Source organism: Pogona vitticeps, chromosome 2 (genome assembly GCF_051106095.1).
Source record: "Pogona vitticeps strain Pit_001003342236 chromosome 2, PviZW2.1, whole genome shotgun sequence".
NCBI lineage: Eukaryota > Metazoa > Chordata > Lepidosauria > Squamata > Agamidae > Pogona > Pogona vitticeps.
In genome coordinates this window covers 131,080,384-131,099,875 of record NC_135784.1, presented here as the reverse complement: position 1 = coordinate 131,099,875, position 19,492 = coordinate 131,080,384, and the positions used below count along the sequence as shown (strand labels likewise).

The 19,492-nt window shown below is 41.6% G+C and overlaps 1 protein-coding gene across 1 annotated transcript; it reads right to left on the bottom strand.

Annotated features, from left to right (window-relative positions):
- Positions 1–954: 954 nt before the first annotated feature.
- Positions 955–19,257, bottom strand: LOC110075070 (germ cell-specific gene 1-like protein). The gene is made up of 5 exons (XM_020785964.3): positions 18,933–19,257; positions 13,671–13,718; positions 8,305–8,457; positions 7,421–7,532; positions 955–4,657 (listed from the first exon to the last, which is right to left on the bottom strand). Exons 1-5 carry the CDS (start codon positions 19,225–19,227, stop codon positions 4,366–4,368), a joined length of 900 nt encoding a protein of 299 aa, XP_020641623.2. The 5' UTR covers positions 19,228–19,257; the 3' UTR covers positions 955–4,365.
- Between the last annotated feature and the right edge of the window lie 235 nt (positions 19,258–19,492).

The window sequence follows — 19,492 nt, the reverse complement described above, 5'->3', positions numbered from 1 at the left end:
CCTCCAGATGTTCTTGGACTTCAACTCCCAGAAATCCTGGCCAGCAGAGGTGGTAGTGAAGGCTTCTGGGAGTTGTAGTCCAAGAACATCTGAAGGTCTAAGGTTGGGGACCACTGCCTTAGAAGATAGGAACAAATTTCAAAAAGATCTTGATAGGCTTGAGCATTGGGCTGAAAACAGAATGAAATTTAACAGAGATAAGTGCAAAGTTCTGCACCTGGGGGGATGGGGGACAATATGCACAGTTACAAGGTGGCGAATATTTGTCTCCGTAATACTACATGTGAGAAGGATCTTGGAACTGTTGTAGAGCAAAAGCTGAATATGAGCCAACAATGTGATGTAACTGCAGAAAAGGTCAATGGTATTTTAGGATACATTGACAGAACTATAGTCTCCAAATCCTCTGTGGTACTAGTTCACCTAGAAAGAACTGGGTATGTTTCACCTTAAGAAAAGAAGACTAAGGAGAAATATGACAGCACTTTTCAAATACCTGAAAGGTAGCCCTTCCAGAGCAGACTTCAGTCTAGATGGGTGGGGCATAAATTTACTAAATGAATGAATGAATGAATGAGTAGTCATACAGAGGAGGGGCAGGATCTGTTCTTGATCATCTCAGAGTGCAGAAATGTAATAATGGGCTCAATCTCCAAGAAGCCAGATTTAGGCTGAATAGCAGGAAAAAAACTATGTTAGAGCATCACAGCAATGGAACCAATTACCTCCAGCGCTGGAGGCATTCAAGAGAAAATTGAATAACCATTTGTCAGATCTGCTTTGATTTGGGTTCCTGCATTGAGCAGGGAGTTGGACTTGATGAACTTTTAAGGCCATTCCAACTCAATTATTCTTTGATTCTATGATCCCCCACAACTGATGGGGGTGCATCATTTGTAGCCCAAAAGCAGGGACAAACTGGTGGCACTAGCCACAAGGTCATGTGGGATTGGCGGGCATTCCCAGGGGCTTCTGCTGCTTCAAGGATGTAACTTTGTTACATCCCATTAACCAAAACGTTAACTTTGTTAACCTGTTAACTAAGTACAGGTAACTATACTTGTTCCAAGTTCTAGCACTAAGCAACAGGGACATGTGACTATGTAAACTAACACACCTCTGTTCTATTTCTGGAGTCTGTTCCATCTTTTTTATGCTCTGGTTTTATCCATCAATCATAGGTTTGACCTATTTATTATCTTGCACTGAATTTCCAAGAACAGAAACCAAATGCTGTGGTAAGAAGCCTGAATTATCTGTCTTGTTTTAGGAAATGTGTGCCTATCCGATTTGTGACTTGCACTGAAAAATCAAACTGTAACTTTTCTGTTTTTGCAAAATGTGTGTGAAATTTAGAAACATGACAGACATCTAAATAGGAGAGTAGACCTGGTGAATTTCATACAGCTAACTTCAGATGTTTGCGTGCTAGGTGCCTTTGACATTTGATTTTCCAAAAAGAAAAGAAAAGAAAAGCTTATTCAGTTTCTTCACTATCTACTTCTATTTGTGCTCTGGACACATCTCCAGACAAATGTCCAGTGTAGATACCTAGCAACTACACAACGATGTTACTATATTTCTATTGTATGCCTTGATTTGCTCAGCTGCCCTCAAAAAAATAAACTTGGACAAGCTCTACCTTTTGTGCAGTTTCAGTGGCTAAAATCCTGGGCAGGGTCCACCTATGCAGTGGCAGATTGCCACTGATTAAAGGCCATCATGATCTACTGCTGCCAATGAGGTCATTTCTGTTGAAAGATAGAGGTACACAATAAGATTTCAGCTTTTGTCCTGGTGCTGTAGTGGAGATGAAGGGAGAGACCATGGGCAAATGAGGTTTAGTTGGTTAGAAAGACAGACAAGTCTTGATTGAACCCAGAGTATCCAGAGAGTTTTCTCATATAAACCAGCTCTGTCTTCTGAGGAGAAGCAGTCACTGGGGATGTGAGACAGGACATTTCGGTGGCAGCAAACTTCTCATTGTGGAGCTCTGTCCTGTAAGATGTTAACAAGTATTCCAATTCCTTTATCATTTTTTACAAGGGCAGTGGGTGGGTGGTGGGAGAGAGAGAATCTATTTTACCTGTTTTAATCAATGAAGATCCAATTGCTCTCTCTGCTCTGATAGGTTTTAAATCCCCAGTCCTGATTGTGTTTTGCTGTATAAATCATCTTTGAGATTAATATTGGTTCCAGTGTCATTATAAACTTTCTTGGAGGCTCTAAAGCCACAACATGGCCTAGAAATGAAATGACATAATGTCTTTACAGCCCTAGCATACAAGGCCCAGGGGTTGTGTGAAGCTTAGATAGCAACCAAGGGCATAATTTCTCACAGATAACCAGCTTTCACTGTTTCTATCTTCAGTGGCCTGGAAGGGTGAATAAGATACTTCTGTATCAGTTGGCTTGGAGAGAAGAATCCCATATTTGTCCTTGAATTCTCATTAGCCTGGGAAGAGTTTGAGAAGAGACCTTTGGCAATTGGCCACGCTGCATTTCCACAACCTACATCCACTTCTGAAATGTCCTCCTTGAATTATTCCAAGTGAACATTATACTTCCACTTATTTGTACATCTGGAACAAAATCAGCTGCACACTTTATAATAGGGAAAATGTTTCTTCCCAAGCTGACAGTAAGTGTAGAGACGGCACTTATCCCAGACTGGAATTTCTATCACAACACAAATCATAATCTCTTTGTGTGAAAGCAAACTTCATCTTAGATCTCAGACTCCCTCCATCACTATTTTCTGCCAGTAACCAATTGTCCAATGCCTGCTGTTGTTGTGCTGAATCAAATGGTCACACTGGGACCAAACAATCTACTCTAAAGTCCTGTTGTGGAGATTACTGCTACATATCACCCCCTTCCCATTAGGCTTCCCTACTGAAACTGTTTATTTGGCAACCTGTGGTAATTTTTTGGCCAAGGGCCAGAAGTGGCAAGAGGCATTTTGAGGTCTGAGGCAGAAAATCGAAAATGTTGCGCTCAACATAACAATATTAAAAACATAATATTGAAGGAAATAAATGCCAATCAATTGGTTCCTTAGTCTCCCGCTCTCAGCCCCTGCGCCTCAGACGGCCACATCAGCTCTTGTCTAACAGAGGAGGAAGCCCTGTCAGTGAGCCAAGAAAAAATGCTTAATGCTGCACCGATGTTATCCTCTTGAGGCCACAATTAAGGCCTCTGTGGCAAAGTTTGGCAGCTTTCCTACTTGCCAAGGAATGGTTATAGCTTTAACTGTCACTCACAACACAGGCTACTGCATTATTCATGTAAGGTTGAGGAAGGCAACTCATAGGGCTGAGTTGTTAAATCTTCATAATTGCTTCCTTTGTTTACTTCACCTTTGCCTGCAGCCAAAAGTAAAATAAAATAAAGTAAAAACCCAGTTGGCAAGATTTGCTTGTCAGATAATAATTACCTGCTCAAGGTATTCCTTGACACCAGAAAGTAAGACTATAAAAGTCTTCCTGATTACCTCACTATAAAAAACGCTTTTGGAGGTGCCTCAGTGAGCATTATTAAGAGCAGCACAGAAGTCTGTAAAGTAAAATCATTTTCAGACTTGGAAGACTTAGCCCTAAGAATACAGGACCCTCTGTCCCAGCGTCAAACAGCCCAACTCCCGGCAGACACCTTAAAGCAAAAAACAGAGGTGGCAGGGAAATAACAATTAAAGCAGAAACCTTACTCATAAAGACAAACCAACAACCCAACCCTCTCTATAGAGTTTACCTCTCCAACTTACCTAACGGGATTTTTACAGATTGTGAGGTGTTCATGGAATGGTTCATTGCTGTTTACCTCCCACACCCATGAGTTTCCATGGCTGAGTGAAGGTTTGAATTTCTCCCGAGTTGACAGACAGACAGACAGACAGACAGACAGACAGACAGACAGACAGACAGACAGATAGATAGATAGATAGATAGATAGATAGATAGATAGATAGATAGATAGATAGATAGATAGATAGATAGATAGATAGATAGATAGATAGATAGATAGATAGATAGATAGATAGATAGATAGATAGATAGATAGATAGATAGATAGATAGGAATTATAAAGTGAATCACCCTTCACTAAAACCAATGAGACTTTAGTACTTAATTTTGACTGGACATTGCTTTAAGTCAGGAAGTGACTAAAAGGAGAAAAGAAATGAAAGGTGGGGTAGAAATTAAATAAATACATAATTGAATGAAAAGAAATGAGACTTTTCTTCTTGGCCTTTTCTTTGTAAGTCACCAGCATGTTTTGTAGTGAGAGTACAGGTCACACAAAGCAGTGCACTGAGAAGCTATTTCAATTCAGTCACCAATCCTGGCACAACTCTGTGCCATATCTTTAGCAGTATTCTTCACAGTGTGCCAAGGGTATGTTATTTAATTCTGCAAATGCTGTGGGGTTAACCGGAGCATGCACATCTGTCAGATGATGCACGTAGTCCTCAGTTGTGCTGTGGATGGTGTCAATGTACATCTTCCATGCCTTTTCTGGATCAGGAGACTTGCATTTCACCTTTAAATTTCTCTCCAGTTTTTTCTGTTTATACTTAAATTCCAGAATAGTTTTTGTGTATCTGTTCATTGTGGTCACAGAGGAAGCCATACAGCAAGCAAAGGAGCCCCACGCAAGACTGTTAATAAACAAGAAAATAATAATAAAATGGCTGGATACATACACTGTTTTTCAAGTGCTACACTGGGTGCGGTTACATATCACAACACTCCTGATTTTATGTCAGGCTTAGCACACTTGAAATTGATTTTAAAATTTCTGCCTATGCAATATACAACTAAGCAAGCATTTTTTTTTGTCTGAAAGCAAGGTACAGTGGGGTCTTGACTTAAGAATGGCTCGAGTTAAGAACATTTTGACTTAAGAACCGCTCTCATAGGAAAATATTGACTTGATTTACATACTTAGATTTGAGTTAAGAACTGAAAAAAAACCACGTGGGAGGCAGGGAAAGTGCAAAATTTGAACTTTCAGTTAACTGTTGGCCAGTGAAAAGGGTGCCTGTCTGCTTCCTCACTCCTCCCAGCGTTTAGAGAGTGGATTGGGAGACAGTCTTCAGACTGCCTGGTACTGTACTGCCTGGACTGTATTTTCCCTGCCTTCCCTGAACCTTTCTTGACCTAAGAAAAAAAGAAACAAAATATCCCCCTCTAGTGGTCCAAGGTAGAATAGCAGCTTCCTATTTGTTTCTATGGACGGAAAAGAGCAGATACGGATCAAATGGTTTTCAGTGCATTCCTATGGGAAATGCAGATTTGATCTGAGAACTTTTTGACTTGAGAACCGCCTTCCAATATGGATTAAGTTCTCAAGTCAAGACCCCACTGTATTTTAAACAGCCATAAGGTGGTTGTTTATTTTAACTCAATTGTGGACACGATTTATTTTGAATCGTTTTGGTATGTGTGCTTACCTTTGTTAGAGTACATTGTTTCTGTGGGGTGTGTCCATAATTAGACACCAGGATCATGTGTTTTGAGCTGCAGGGAAACCTTGCAGTCTGAATGTTACTTTTTTTTTCTCTGTATGTAACACAGATCTAGCACTATTCCAGTTTTTTAAAATAATAATAATAATAATAATAATAATAATAATAATAATAATAATAATAATAATAATAATAATAATAATAATAATAATAATAATAATAATAATAATAATAATAATAATAATAATAATAATAATAATAATAATAATAATAATCAACAAATATTACAAGTAATATTAGAGCAGAAAAACATCCTTTTGTCCCTGCTGCCCATGTTACCTCAGGGCAGGGGATGAGTTTGTGGTGATGCTGACGATTGGCTGTGAAAGGTAGCTAGCACAAAGTGGCCAGATACAGGACAAAACCTCAAAAGCAGTTCCTGAATGATGTACCAGCAACAAGAGTGTCTCACCATGGCCAGGGCAGTGTGGGGTTTTATTTTAATTTTTTTGGTGCAGACATTTCACTTCCAGAATGCGTAGCCTGAGGAGGGTGAAACACCAAGAAGCTGGAGCCCTGTAGTGCCAAATTGTTTAGAAACACAATGGTTTTAAAAACCTGTGTAGACCCCTTGAATCGTATACAACCCAGATGACAAACAGATTAAAAGCTGCCACAAGAGGACACACACACCAATCCAAAAGCGATCTGATTACCACATAAGTTTTAACCACCCCCAATACAGCTCCTGATTTATTTTCACAGTGTAACTGTGCCCTCAAATAGTAGGACAGCTTTAAAAAGGTCACAGATGGCTCATTTCTCATTCTTTCCTCCTCTGCAGTTACCTAAAAACTGCAAAATGTCAGAGAATTAGGGAGGCCTTCTGGACAAGGATGGGATAGTGCATGAGAGGACCACAATGGAAGAATGGAACAGGAAGAGAGAGAAAAAAAGGTTGAAGGCACTGAAAACAAAAACACAAAAGCCCGTAGAAGAACATCTGTCTCAAAGTGCCTGTCTTTGTTACTTGAAAATACTCAAGACATTTCAGAAAATGCTTTGATTCATCCATCTATCAGGAGCAGAATGATAAGGAGCTTGTACACTGTTTCAGCATTTGAGAAGTCAGCAAGGTAGACAATGCACTCAATGTGCATTTAGAAGTGTTGTTTCCTCAAGTGTTGACATATCTCTTATAGTATGTGTTTTTCCCCACATCTGTATTTCCACTGCAGCATTCCCCCTGCCCTGAGATATGTATCCCACAGGAAATCCCACAACTCAAGGAAAAGGCATGCTAATCAACGTCTAGTTTGACCCTGAAAATTAAAGCCTAGTTTCAGACAGTTCCTCATGCCCTCTAAAGTCTTCCTTGTCTATCCCATTACTTTCTTGGACTACAACTGGCCATGCTGACTAAGGAATTCTGGGAGTTGCAGTCCAAAAAAGTAACATTTCCAATTTCTCCTCCAGTACCATCAATTTTTCTTGGTCATGAGGTGGAGCTTACAAAGACATAGCACCAGTTCTTCAGAAAATGCTTACTGTTAGGCACAACAGAACTAGTTAAGTATTATGTTACTGAGGATGATGATGTGTGAGCTTGGGTGAAATTATGCAGAATCAGGGGAAACTATCCCACCATGTTGTATATGATGTCACCAGAGGCTTGAAGCCTTTCTAAAACTAATTTAACAGCAACTGTATTCTGGATGCAAACAATCCTTTTATGCCAGAAAAGTTGTGAGATACCTAGGAATCAAATGAAGCTGTCAATGTGTTGCTTTCAGACACTTTTAAAGATCCTTCTGCTACTCATAAGAAGCAAACATGTGTAAGACAGCAACATGACAGACAGAGTCATTTGTCATTATTAGGTGTCCCCCTCCCCACTTTTTCACACACAGCTCTGAGATCAACCAACCAATCAGAACAGTTCGTCTTTCATACCAGTATGACCAGCCATAATCCCAGGTCTGCGGGCGCCAGTCCTCTGGACCAAGATTGACAGTCATTTGGAAGACAGTTGTGTACATCATGTGAGCCACCATCCCTAAGAGACCTGAAATATCAAAGAACCCAGTGTTAACAGCAATACTTCCCTAGTTGAAGTTTGAATTAATCTAAAGGCTTTTAAAGTATTGGATGAGATTCCTAAGGAAACTTGTAAGATTATTGCAAAGGCTTGCTTCCAAATGAAATCTGTTGTAATGCATTGGGTATACATTTGTAATGAAAAACATTTGAGCTGCACCTTTTCTTAACACTTTATTAAGCTTATGTGCCTCCATGCTTGCTATTTGACTGAAGGAAAAAGAGAAATCCTCTATCGCTGAAAGAGAAAATGAAATCCTTTACTATACAAAGAGAGAACTAATGCAGCTCCCTGGATCTCTTTGGCATGGGGGAATTACACAGACTAAAGAACAAGAACAGAATGTGTGATAGCTTGAAGGCAACTCTGCAAGGGCATTTTTCTTCGGTTAGTGTAAATGCTGATATAAGATGTCATAAGGGGTCTGACTCTAACCATCAATCCTTGGTATCTCCAGTTAGAAGGACAACAGGTCAGAGTCAACAATACAGGGGAAAATAAAGACAGATATATGACTTAGCGCAAGACAGCTTCCAATGTTGTTAGCAAACTAAACAATCTAATCCCCATGAACCATTCAGACTCCTGGGGCAAACCTGAGCCTTGGTCTACTGTCCAGTTGTGTAGTATTAAAAATGACATCGGAAAGATCAGGGCAACGATTAATAGAAAAACAGTTTCTAAGTTCCAATGATTTCTGCTTGTACGAACAATCCAAGCTGGTATTACTGAGCCATACCTGCTAGGACAGTGAATATTGCAGCAAAGGCATTGAGCTTCAACCCATCCAGGATGCTGATGGAATAGCAGAGTTCGATCAACATGAGAGTGATGCCCATCAGGAGTAAAACGATGTAGAGTAACTCTGCTGCAATGGACAACCACAAAACCCCTGGAAAAAACAAAGGGCAACACCACTGAGATTCCCACAAGCACCAAGAGCTTTTTCACTATTGCATCCATTGAATTACCAATAGATACATATACACAGAGAGGAAGGGGGGGAAGGAGAGAGAATGAAAGGATTTTAGCATCCTTCTGATGGCTTCGGCCTCTCCTGGGTCTAGCAGGAGATGTTTGGTTTCTGTATCATCAGTTGTATAGGGCAGGGGAAATCTCCAACTTTGGGGCCATATCTGCTCCTCTGTAATTTATCAGATAGCCATATCCCTTTCTCTCTGCTACTGTCGTAGTTTCCATGTTTCATTATATGGCTACCTTCAGAGGCACAGGCCCACTCCTGCCCCAACTAGTTCTGTCCCACATACATCTTTTCTCATAGCCAGGGACCTCTATAATGGCTTTGGGAACCTGCAACCTGACGTTGATACCAACATGTTGTGTTTCTGTCCCAGGTAGGTGGGGCTTGTTAGCCTTGGAAGGCAGCCCATCTAGGAGAAAGAAAACTCCAATTTCAAACCTCCACTGCCTTGTGGCTATATCCACTGATGGAAAAGGCTTCAGGAGTTAACCTCGAGGCAAAATCCGGAGCTGGAGTCCCGAAGGCAGCATGTGTTGTTCTGGCAACTCCTGCGACGTCGCTGGAACCAGTTGTATTGGCTCTTGCCTTTCCATTGAACTATTTCAGTAATGTGGAGAGGGGGAGTTTCCGCTTCAGTAACAGTCTATCCTCCATTTTATTTTACCCAGACTTCGTGCTCTGGAGAGGACACTCCAGCTTCACATCCCACCTAAATCTACTCATATCACCCAATCTAGCCAGGAGGGGCGACTGAGGAGCCTAATGCTGGGGGAGGCCCAGAAAGAAAAAACAAGACACTGGGCCTTCTCAGCAGTGGCTCCCAGGCTTTGGAACATGCTACCCCCTGAGATTCATCTGGCCCCCTAGCTAGGCATTTTCAAAAACCAACTCAAGACCTGGTTATATAGACAGGCCTTCCCTCCAGACCCTACATAATTCTCTCTCTTTCTTTATCTATTCTGTTTTGTTTTAATGTAAGAAACCGTTACTTTATATTAATTGTTTTTATTGCATGTTTGTGAGCTGCCCAAAGTAGACTATGTCTAAATGGGCGGCATATAAGCTCAATACAATAAATAAATAAATAAATACAGTGTTGAAATAAGGCAGGAAGTAGCAGTTACTGGTTATATGTCTTTGCTCAATTGCCGTAGAGCATGACACCAGGGGCTACTTCCGATGGCGGGAGAAGTCATTGCACCTCACTAGGTAGCTACCGCCTGCCTTAAACTGGACAACCCCCAGGCTGTAAGGTGCTGCCTGGCCACGGTCTGTTAACCTCACGGGGTGCGTGGGGTTTAGGGTGAAAGCCAACAAGCAGATCAATAACCCTGAACTATGCAATAATCATAACAAAACTTCTGCCCTAAAGTTGGGCACCTGGAATGTTCGGACAATGACCCCTGGTTTTTCTGATGACCTGCAGGAAATTGGATATGCATGCAAAACAGCTGTCATTGACATGGAACTGAGTAGGCTGCAGATGGACATTGTTGCCCTGCAAGAGAAGAGATTGTCAGACTCGGGCTCTGTCAAAGAAAAAAATTCTCATTCTTGTGGCAGGGGAAACCATGTTGGTGCTGATCACAGTTCTTGGCCCACTTGTCTAGGCTGTTTTGGCATTGGGAAAATGAACGAAAATGGCCAAAACTTGCTGGAGTTTGCTGTTATTATGGTCTTTGTGTCTGCAACATGTTCTTTAATACGAAGATTCAACACAGAGTCTCTTGGAGACATCCAAGATCAAAGCATTGGCATCAGCTCAATTTGATCATCACTATACGCTCTAGCCTTCCTAGTATTACAATCACACACAGTTATCAGAATGCTGATCGTGATACTGATCACTCCCTGGTGTGTAGTAGAGTCAAACTGCGAATAAAGAGATTGTATCACACGAAAAAAGAAGGAAGACCACATATTGACATCAACAAGACTCATGATCAGAGAAAAGTGGAGGAATTTACCCAAGCACTTGAGGAAAATCTTCCAGGCCTGGCTGTTACAAATGCACCTGAACAATGGGAACATTTCAAGAATGCTGTTTATAACACTGCCATGTCCACATTTGGCAAGAAGACCAGAAAGATGGCGGACTGGTTAGAAGCCCATTCGGAGGAGCTGATGCCAGCCATCGAGGAAAAGAGGAGAGCTCTAGCAGCATACAAAGCCTGTCCTAGTGAGTACAACTTGCAGGTTCTTCGAGTTGCTCGTAGCAAAATCCAACAGACTGCCAGGAGATGTTCTAACAATTATTGGCTTCAGCTCTGCTCTCAGATACAGTTAGCAGCAGACACAGGTAACATCAAGGGAATGTCTGACAGTATCAAGCAAATCTGCTCCTTTGAAGACTGCTACAGGCATGATAATCCAGGACTGAGCACAGCAAATGGAACACTGGGTGCAGCACTACTCTGAGCTATATTCCAGAGAGAATGTAGTAACCAAAGAGGCATTAAATAACATCAAGTGCCTGCCTGTCTTGGAAGAGTTGGACAGTGACCCAACTTTAGCAGAAATAAAAGCGGCCTTCCTCTTTGCCGATGATGCAGCTGTTGTTGCCCATTCTGCTGAAGACCTCCAACAATTTATGAATCGTTTTAGTAAGGCCTACCAAGATTTTGGATTAACCATCAGCCTGAAGAAAACACAAGTCATGGGCCAGGGTGTGGACTCTCCCTCTGTTACCATATCTACACAAGAATTGGGGGTTGTTCATGATTTTGTGTACCTTGGCTCAATGATCTCTGGCACTCTCTCCCTGGATGTTGAGCTGGATAAACGCATTAGCAAAGCAGCTACCATGTTCTCTAGACTCACAGAGTATGGCTTAATAAGAAGCTGACGGCATATACTAAGATCCAGGTCTATAGAGCCTGTGTCCTGAGTACACTCCTGTACTGCAGTGAGTCCTGGACCCTTTGTGCACGGCAGGAGAGGAAGTTGAACACATTCCATATGTGTTGCCTCTGATGCATTTTTTGTATCACCTGGCAGGACAAAGTTCCAAATAGAGTAGTCCTGGAACGAGCTGGAATTTTTAGCATGTATACCAGGGGTGGGCAATTAATTTCTATGGGGGGGCACATGAAAAATCTGAACTGTGTTTGGGGGCCGAACCAACTTTACTTAAAAATAAAACGAAACTGATGTTATGGTTGTTTTTATTTTAAACTTGTTAATCTTCACAAATACTAAAGTGGTTTTTTGGGGTATGTTAAAGATAAGCAATTGATCAACTTAAGAGAAAAAGCTATAAATGGTTTTGATGTTCAAAACTGTCTGCGGGCTGGAGAGGAGTGGCTCGCAGGCCGCATGTGGCCCTCGGGCTGCACTTTGCCCAGGTCTGATGTATACATTACTGAAACAGCAATGTCTACATTGGCTTGGGCATATCATGAGAATGGCTGACAGTCAGATTCCAAAAGATCTCTTGGATGGAGAATTAGTGCAGGGAAAGTGCCCCAGAGGGAGACCACAGCTGCGATACAAGGATACCTGCAAGTGGGATCTTTAAGGCCTTAGGAATGGACCCTCAACAGATGGGAAACCTTGACATCTGAGCATTCAGCCTGGAGGCAGGCAGTGCAGCATGGCCTCTCCCACTTTGAAGAGTCCCTTGTCCAGCAGGCTGAGGCAAAGAGGCAGTCTCAAAACCAGCCAAATCAGGGAGCTGGACAGGGGACAGATTGTATTTGTCTTCAGTGTGGAAGGGATTGTCACTCTTGAATTGGCCTTCTCAGCCACACTAGATGCTGTTCCAAGACCTCTATTCAGAGCACGTTACCATAGTTTCTCAAGACTGAAGGATGCCTGCTATTGTTTCTGTATTTCTTTTTGTTTATAATGATGGGGAGTCAGTCTCACGCTGCATGTATTCACAGTTGTTTTTAATTCTTTTATTGGGGAATTGCCTCTGAGACTCATCCCCATGTCAAATCTTCTCCACTGAGAGCATGCTCTGGAGAGCTAGCTGCTTAGGGGGCTTGCAAATGCACAGCTGTACTTGAGATACTAGTATGATAGGATGACACCCTTTGTCTTCTGTATTCGCCAGCAAAATGAAGGCACAGGCAATGGTATGTGTGAGAGAAGTGAGAGAAAGGTGGTAGCTTGGGTACGCACAAAAGACAATAAAGACGACCTCACAGAAGTTTACCTACAAGCTACAGGTTGCCAAGAGTGGAGCCATCTGAAGAGATGACAACCAATATTAGAGTTCAAAAGACAGTCTTGTACCCCAGTTCAATAGATATGCACAGAGGTGCAATGGGACAAAGGAGCTAGTTTCAGGGTAGTTATAGCTACAGTTATGCATGGAGGATTCCGTATTTACATTTAGATTTCAATTGTAATTAAATAGCAAATTCATCTCTTAACTAAGGGTCAAATCACAGAGTAGGAGAAATGCTTCCTTTCAGGCATGCAGTTCCTTCAAAACTCCAAGCCTGAGAAATCAGATTTGCAGATGATGCCCATGTTGACCTCCTGATGGCCAGTCATAAAACAAGAGCAAGCTAATTTGCAATTTGTGTAGTAAGGTGAGTTCACATTAGGATAATCAAATGCTTTTTATCTCTTAAGGGAGCTCTGCTTCTAATCAGCTGCTAAATGGATCATTTAGTTTGAGCCTGATTTGAGCATTAACTTGAAAAGGCTGGAGGGAGCCACTAGGCCCCATGGTAGTTTGCCAGTAACCAAGGTTTACCAGAGATTAATAGCTGACTTGGGACAAACTAGTGAAAGCAGGTTTTGCTCCTATCAGTCTGCCATGAAGCTGGAACTCAAAGTGATATCTTCCAAAAGGATGTTTAGAATCTTCATGTTTTCCCTCCTTTTAGAACATCCTTTAGATTTTGGCTTTGAAATCTAAATATGAAACAAACTTTTTAAGACCTATTCAGCATGATATATATGCCCTGGAGTGATAATAAAGTGTTCCCTTTCCATATACAAATTTAAAATTCAGCCATAAATATATAAATCAGAATGTATATATCAGCAACTCATCAACTGGATTAGAAACTAGAAGTATTAGTCAAAATGTGTTTTTTAGCATTGCATTTCCCATGATTCCGAACATAAAGATACAAATAGCAAGAACATGAAATAGCAAAAATTACCTCGATCTGCCGGGGGTGTTAGGCTGATAAAACTTCTACATTTCTCACCTATAAAGCAAATATAAGGCACATTTTAGAAATATTTTTTAAAAACCCAACAACCTCACAAATGTTTCATTAGATAGCTTAGCTTTCCATCTTACCAACACTTAGAAACACAGCCTCCCACAAGCAACAAAGATGGGGTTGTGAGCAGATGGTGGGGGAAGCTATAGGCACCGAAATAAAATATCTGTTGTGATTTGGAATGCAAACCCTGGGAGAAGAAATAAATAGAACATCCATCCATCTTTATAACTCTAATAGAAAATAAGAGTTATATTAGATACTTTATAAAAATGCAGAAACACAGTGTTAGATATGAAACTGACCTTATTTTCACCACTGATCCCTTTAATCTACACAAGGGCATGGGTATCGTCCATATCACAGCCATTTCCCAATATTTAAAGGGCGATTGCAGGGCAGATTGAGCAAGCTTATTTTCTGTGGATTCAGAAGGTAGGGCCCAAAGTAATGGGTGCAAATCAAGAAAAATAACTTAGAAATAACTTCTTGATAGTAAGGGTTGTTCAACAGTGGAATGGATTGTCTTGGAGGGGGCTGAACTCTTCTTCCCTGGAAGTTTTTTTTAAAAATAGAAATTAGATGGCTACCATTCAAGGATGCTTCAGCTGTGGATTTTCTGCTTTTGCAGACATTTGGGCTTGATGACTCTTGAAACTGTACCAAAAGACAGTTTCAAGGCATAATTAATCACCAAGAAGTTGCAAGTTCTTCTAGATTGCAACTGATGATTATATCCCCATTTATGGAAGCCTAACAAAAATCAGACTCAAACACACACAGCCTTTGGGAATACAATCAAATGGGTAAACATCTGATGATATTTATCAATATCTTCAAAGGGCCCAGATCTTGCTCTTGTAATTTTAGAGCATTTTGGGTGTTCTTATAAGCATACAAAACATTCATTTTTTTTTAGCAGTTACCCTTCATCTGTTCCAATCTCAAATATCCACCATTTTCTATGATATTCCCTCTATAGGACTTCCTGTCATTCTAAATTCCATCATCCCTTCCCACTAAGTTTTCTCTCACTCTGAAAGATAATTTCTGCTTTCCTTGAAACATTTTAAAATTATTTTGGATGCTTGCATTTCCTTCAAACGACAAAGGTAGGCTCCTGCCAATTTGTACTATATTTCCTTCAGTGTTTCTAAACTACCCTTTTCAGCATCTAGGGCTGAAGCCTTTCTGTGTATTTCACTTGTATTTTTCCCCAGGTAACACCCGGGCATCTCACTCGGCATCTTGGCTATCGTCATCTATGATGGCCATTTTGCCTGTGCGTTGCCCATGTTGGTGGTTGCTTGAAATGGAATTGTGTGGACATAGATCCATGTAGCACCAATAATTTGTGTAAGTAGCTCCCCATGTGTTCCGGGCAATTTTAACTCTCCCACTCAACCTCCACAAAATGGGTCTGTGCACATCCATGATCACTTTGTCATCCCCACTGTCAAGATTTGCACTGCAATCTCTTTGAGGTCAGATCCAACATATGCTACTTTCTAAAACTTCCTTTGTTTTGGAGGTAGGGCAATGTAAAATGCATACAATTGCAAACACAATCCATCAGTTGATATTGAACATCAATGTTGTAAATAATTCATGGACTATTGATGAGTGGGATACCAGAGTGACAATTCTGTCATTCTCCCCACCACCACCTTTCTTCTTTTTATAGAAGCTGAGGGTTTGTTCAGATGGGCATTTATCCTACTATTTGGTGCACTGTGTGAGTGGATTGGTTTGGTCTTTTTTCCAGCAATGACATGATGAAATTGTTAGAGTGGACCAATTCAGTTTTTCAATCAGCGCTATACACAAAGCAAAGGAAAAAAATAATTTAATCTCAGTGATTCAGTGCATCAGCAATGGTATAGCACAGGCAAAAATAATAATTTAACTTTCTCTGTCCTTCTGCAGAGGAGCAGGGGAAGTGTTCAATTGATAGCAGATGGAGCTGGAGGCTTGCTGAGCTCAATATGCCATTTGGACATAAAGATCACACCAAATGGCATACCAGCCCTCCCTCCTCAAATGATCCTATTTGGACCTCGTGAAAAGAGCGAGTGCAATTGCACTCTGAGCTTTTTTCTGATGAAACTCTCACTGAAACAAAATCTGAACGTGTCTAGACAGAAGCTTAAAAGGGCCGCTTGCCAGAAACCATTAAAAAAAAAGGAGTGCTCCAGCTTGCAGCTCAAAAGTAGTAGTTCTTCATGATGACAATCCAAAAAAATCCGATTTAACACTGAAAAGGGCCAGACTGGTTCGCAATTATCTTTACATCATGGGATTACATACAAATAGATCATATTTCACTGTGCTGTCAGCAGGTCAAAATGGGAGATAAATCACACTGTAGCAAACCTTTCCTACTTTCCTCATCAGCAATAAATAAAAAGGCCCCAAACTACATTTGGACATGGAACTCATGGGGCCACCGTGGGAAGTCAAACACTCTCAAGTCAGTCCCACCTCCCAAGGTCATTGTGAGGATAAAGTGGAGTAAAAGAAAGCCATGTATGCTGCCTTGACCTTGCTGGAGGAAAGGGGAGGGATATAAATCTGAATAATTCATCAATATATTATTGGGGGGGGGGAGAGAATCAGGTCTTTCTCTCAGGGTTTCTTAAGGAAGGTGTTATGGTGATTATGATGATGTCCTGTATCTGGAAGAAGTGCTAGGAATAATGAAATTGCAGGAAGAAAGTAAGCACTGGTTAGAGTGGGATTTGGAAGAAGAGGTCCAGACCCCACCCACCCCCTTTATTTTTCAGGCGGAATAAGCATGAAGGACACCAAAATGGAATGGATTTTCATGTTTTGCAGCATTCATATAGCCCATATATGTGTAGCCTTCATAAAACACTGCTTCACATCTCAGAAATCTCCTGAGTGCAATAAATGTATGAGTCAAAGCATTCCAATTAACACCTGGTTCTATGGGGCTAATGTTCAAAAGCACTTGCCTCTCAAAGGCCACTGACATCCAGAACAGCCAAGAGACAGCTTGACAGTTATGAGGAACTATGATTCATCTGCCCATCAATTCACATCTGACTTCTGGTGACCTTAATAGGGTTTTCAAGGTATGTGATATGCTCGAGTGGCTTCCCACTGCCCCCCCCCCAAGTGAGTTTCGATGGCCAAGCAGGGATTTGAACCCAGTCTTAATCTGTCACTCTACCCACTATGCTACATTGGCTCTCACGAGGGATTAAAAGGAAGCATTAAAATGTTGCTCTCCTAGGGATGTGTCCAAAGCTGCCATTTTCCTCAACCGCTGTGTAGAAGGATTCTGTTGTCTTCTCCCAGTAACCAAACAAACACAAACTAATTTGCAACCTGTAAACCATTAAAGGATAATTAGATGCCTTTTATTGCTTAAATCAGCTCCTCTTCCAAGTGTACAACTCTTTTTAATTCTTTTAAGTGTAAAATGTAAAGCGACGTGTTTTGTTGGTTTTGGACCTTAATGAGTTTTTGTCTGAGGTAAGATCTGAACTTGCCTTTCCCAAAGCCAACACTTTCCAGAGCCTGTCCTCTGGGGACAGAACCAGGTGTCATTTCAGCGAAGGCATGCTCCCACACATGCATTTGTCAGATTAATACAAATGGCAACACAGGCACATGTCTGGAGAGAGGTACTTTCAAGGTAGGAGATCCACTAGTTTTCCTTTAGGTAGGCACTCCTTGCCCCTCCAATTTATGTCTGACCATAAATTCAAGTTTACACTTTGCTCAGTAAAAATGGATTTAAAATCAGGAGTGGGAGGAGTGAGATCTGCATGGAGGAATTAGATTAAATAATGCCCACATATGAAATTTCTTCACACCCTCCTTCCCACTACTGCATTTGAGATAAAATATGGGGTTGGAACTCATTTACTTCATTTGTAACATTTATTCTACTCTTAATTAACTGCACTGCCAACTCTAGTTTAGTGTCTAGGAACAAATGTCACTTGCTCAGGCATATGTATTTGGATATGCCTTGCCATTACACAGACAGTATTTTAAAAAGAAAACAAAAATTAGCATTCTGGTCTTGGGGGAGGAGAATCTGAATCCATCGTAGGGCAACACTTTATTGGGAGCAGCCAAAATAACACAACAATGAATAAGCTTTTGAGCTCTCTGATATTCTTCACAGGCTGTGTCACTGTGTGTCACTTCTCTGTGACACACTATCATACACCTTTCATTTATCACACTAAAAAGCAATGATGTTCATGTCCTTTGGTCTCCCCCAAAACTTAATGTTTCACCCTGATTCTCCGCAGCTGTTTTGAATAAATCAAATGTTTTCTGTTTTTGTCCAAGTCATATTTCAAAAACTGCCTTTTGCAATGGACTACATACAGTCTTCATTTGTTTTGAGACTGGTATCATCAGCTGCAAGAAATTATTTCTGAGTGCTTGTAGGACTGGAACCAAAGCTAACAATTATTCCTCTTTTAAAAACCAATTCCCATTAATTTTAAAAAAAATGGAAGAGAGGATGTGTCAACATGGATAGATTTCCCTCTCCTTTTTCTTCACACAACCAATTATTCATTTCACAGTGATGAGCAGGACCTGCACTGTATTCAGGGGCAACCCCTCCTACATGAACCTGTGGCATGTATGACGGTCATAATCCATTTCCCCTAACCTTTTATTAGAGTAGCAAAGGAAGTTGGCTAAAGGGGCTTATGAGGATGTCCTGTATCATCCAGAAACATGACATCACTACCACTACATTTTCAGAAACAACATGAGAGATATAACACCGCAATTGAATGAATCCTGGAAAAAAAACACCCAGTAACTATTAAAATTTCCACTTATTTCTAAATGAATGCCATTTTAGAACAAGTATACAGTCTATACTTACACTAACCTAAGGGCTGAAGTTCTCCCCCCGCACCCTTTTTCTCAATGGGCAACAAGAAGCCACAGGTAACTTGCCAATGGCTTTGACATAAGACTGTGGCGGGACTAGGATCTGCACGTAGGTTTTTTAAACTGCAAATCCAGCATTGTAACCATGGGGTGGGCACGGGGCATGGCAACGTGTTTCCCCCTCCCCACCTCTCCTGGACAACACATATAAGAAATGGGCAGAAAAACAACAACGATGAGTTCTTCCTTCTGTCTCCCAAAGAAGCGGGGGGCGGGGGGGGGGAAGAAGAGAGATACGAGACCCACCTTCTCCAGTGATAACCTCTTCACAAGAATACCAGATGCCAGCGTGAAACTTTCGGTCAAAAAACTTGTCATCCCCCGTCTCCCAGATGTACTGGACCACGTTGCTGTGGTTGCCTCCGGAGCTGTTGAAGCGGATGCAGTGGGTCCCACCCCCGAGTTCATTGCAATACGGTTTGGCGACTTTCCTGGTCCCTTCGCACCAGTAGCTGCTGCCGAAGGCGGTGATCGAGAAGATTAAGGAGAGGCCGCTGAGCGAGAGAGCCGCCGACGCTCTCTGCCGCCTGTCCACCCCCATTGCCTGAGATCTGCCGACTTGTACAGGCAGCTGGCAGCAGCATTAAAAGATGCTGGAAACACCCACCGCGGATGCACGCGCTTTCTCTCTCTCTCTCTCTCTCTCTCTCTCTCTCCTGAGCATCCTTTGAAATTCCCCTCCTCGGAGCGCGAGAGTTCCCACCAGCGAGCAATCCACCCTCTCAAGTCCTGTCGTGAAGGTGGGCAGAGGTACTGGGAGCACGCTGAGGACGAGCTAACTCGACCTGAACTCGGAACCCCTGTGA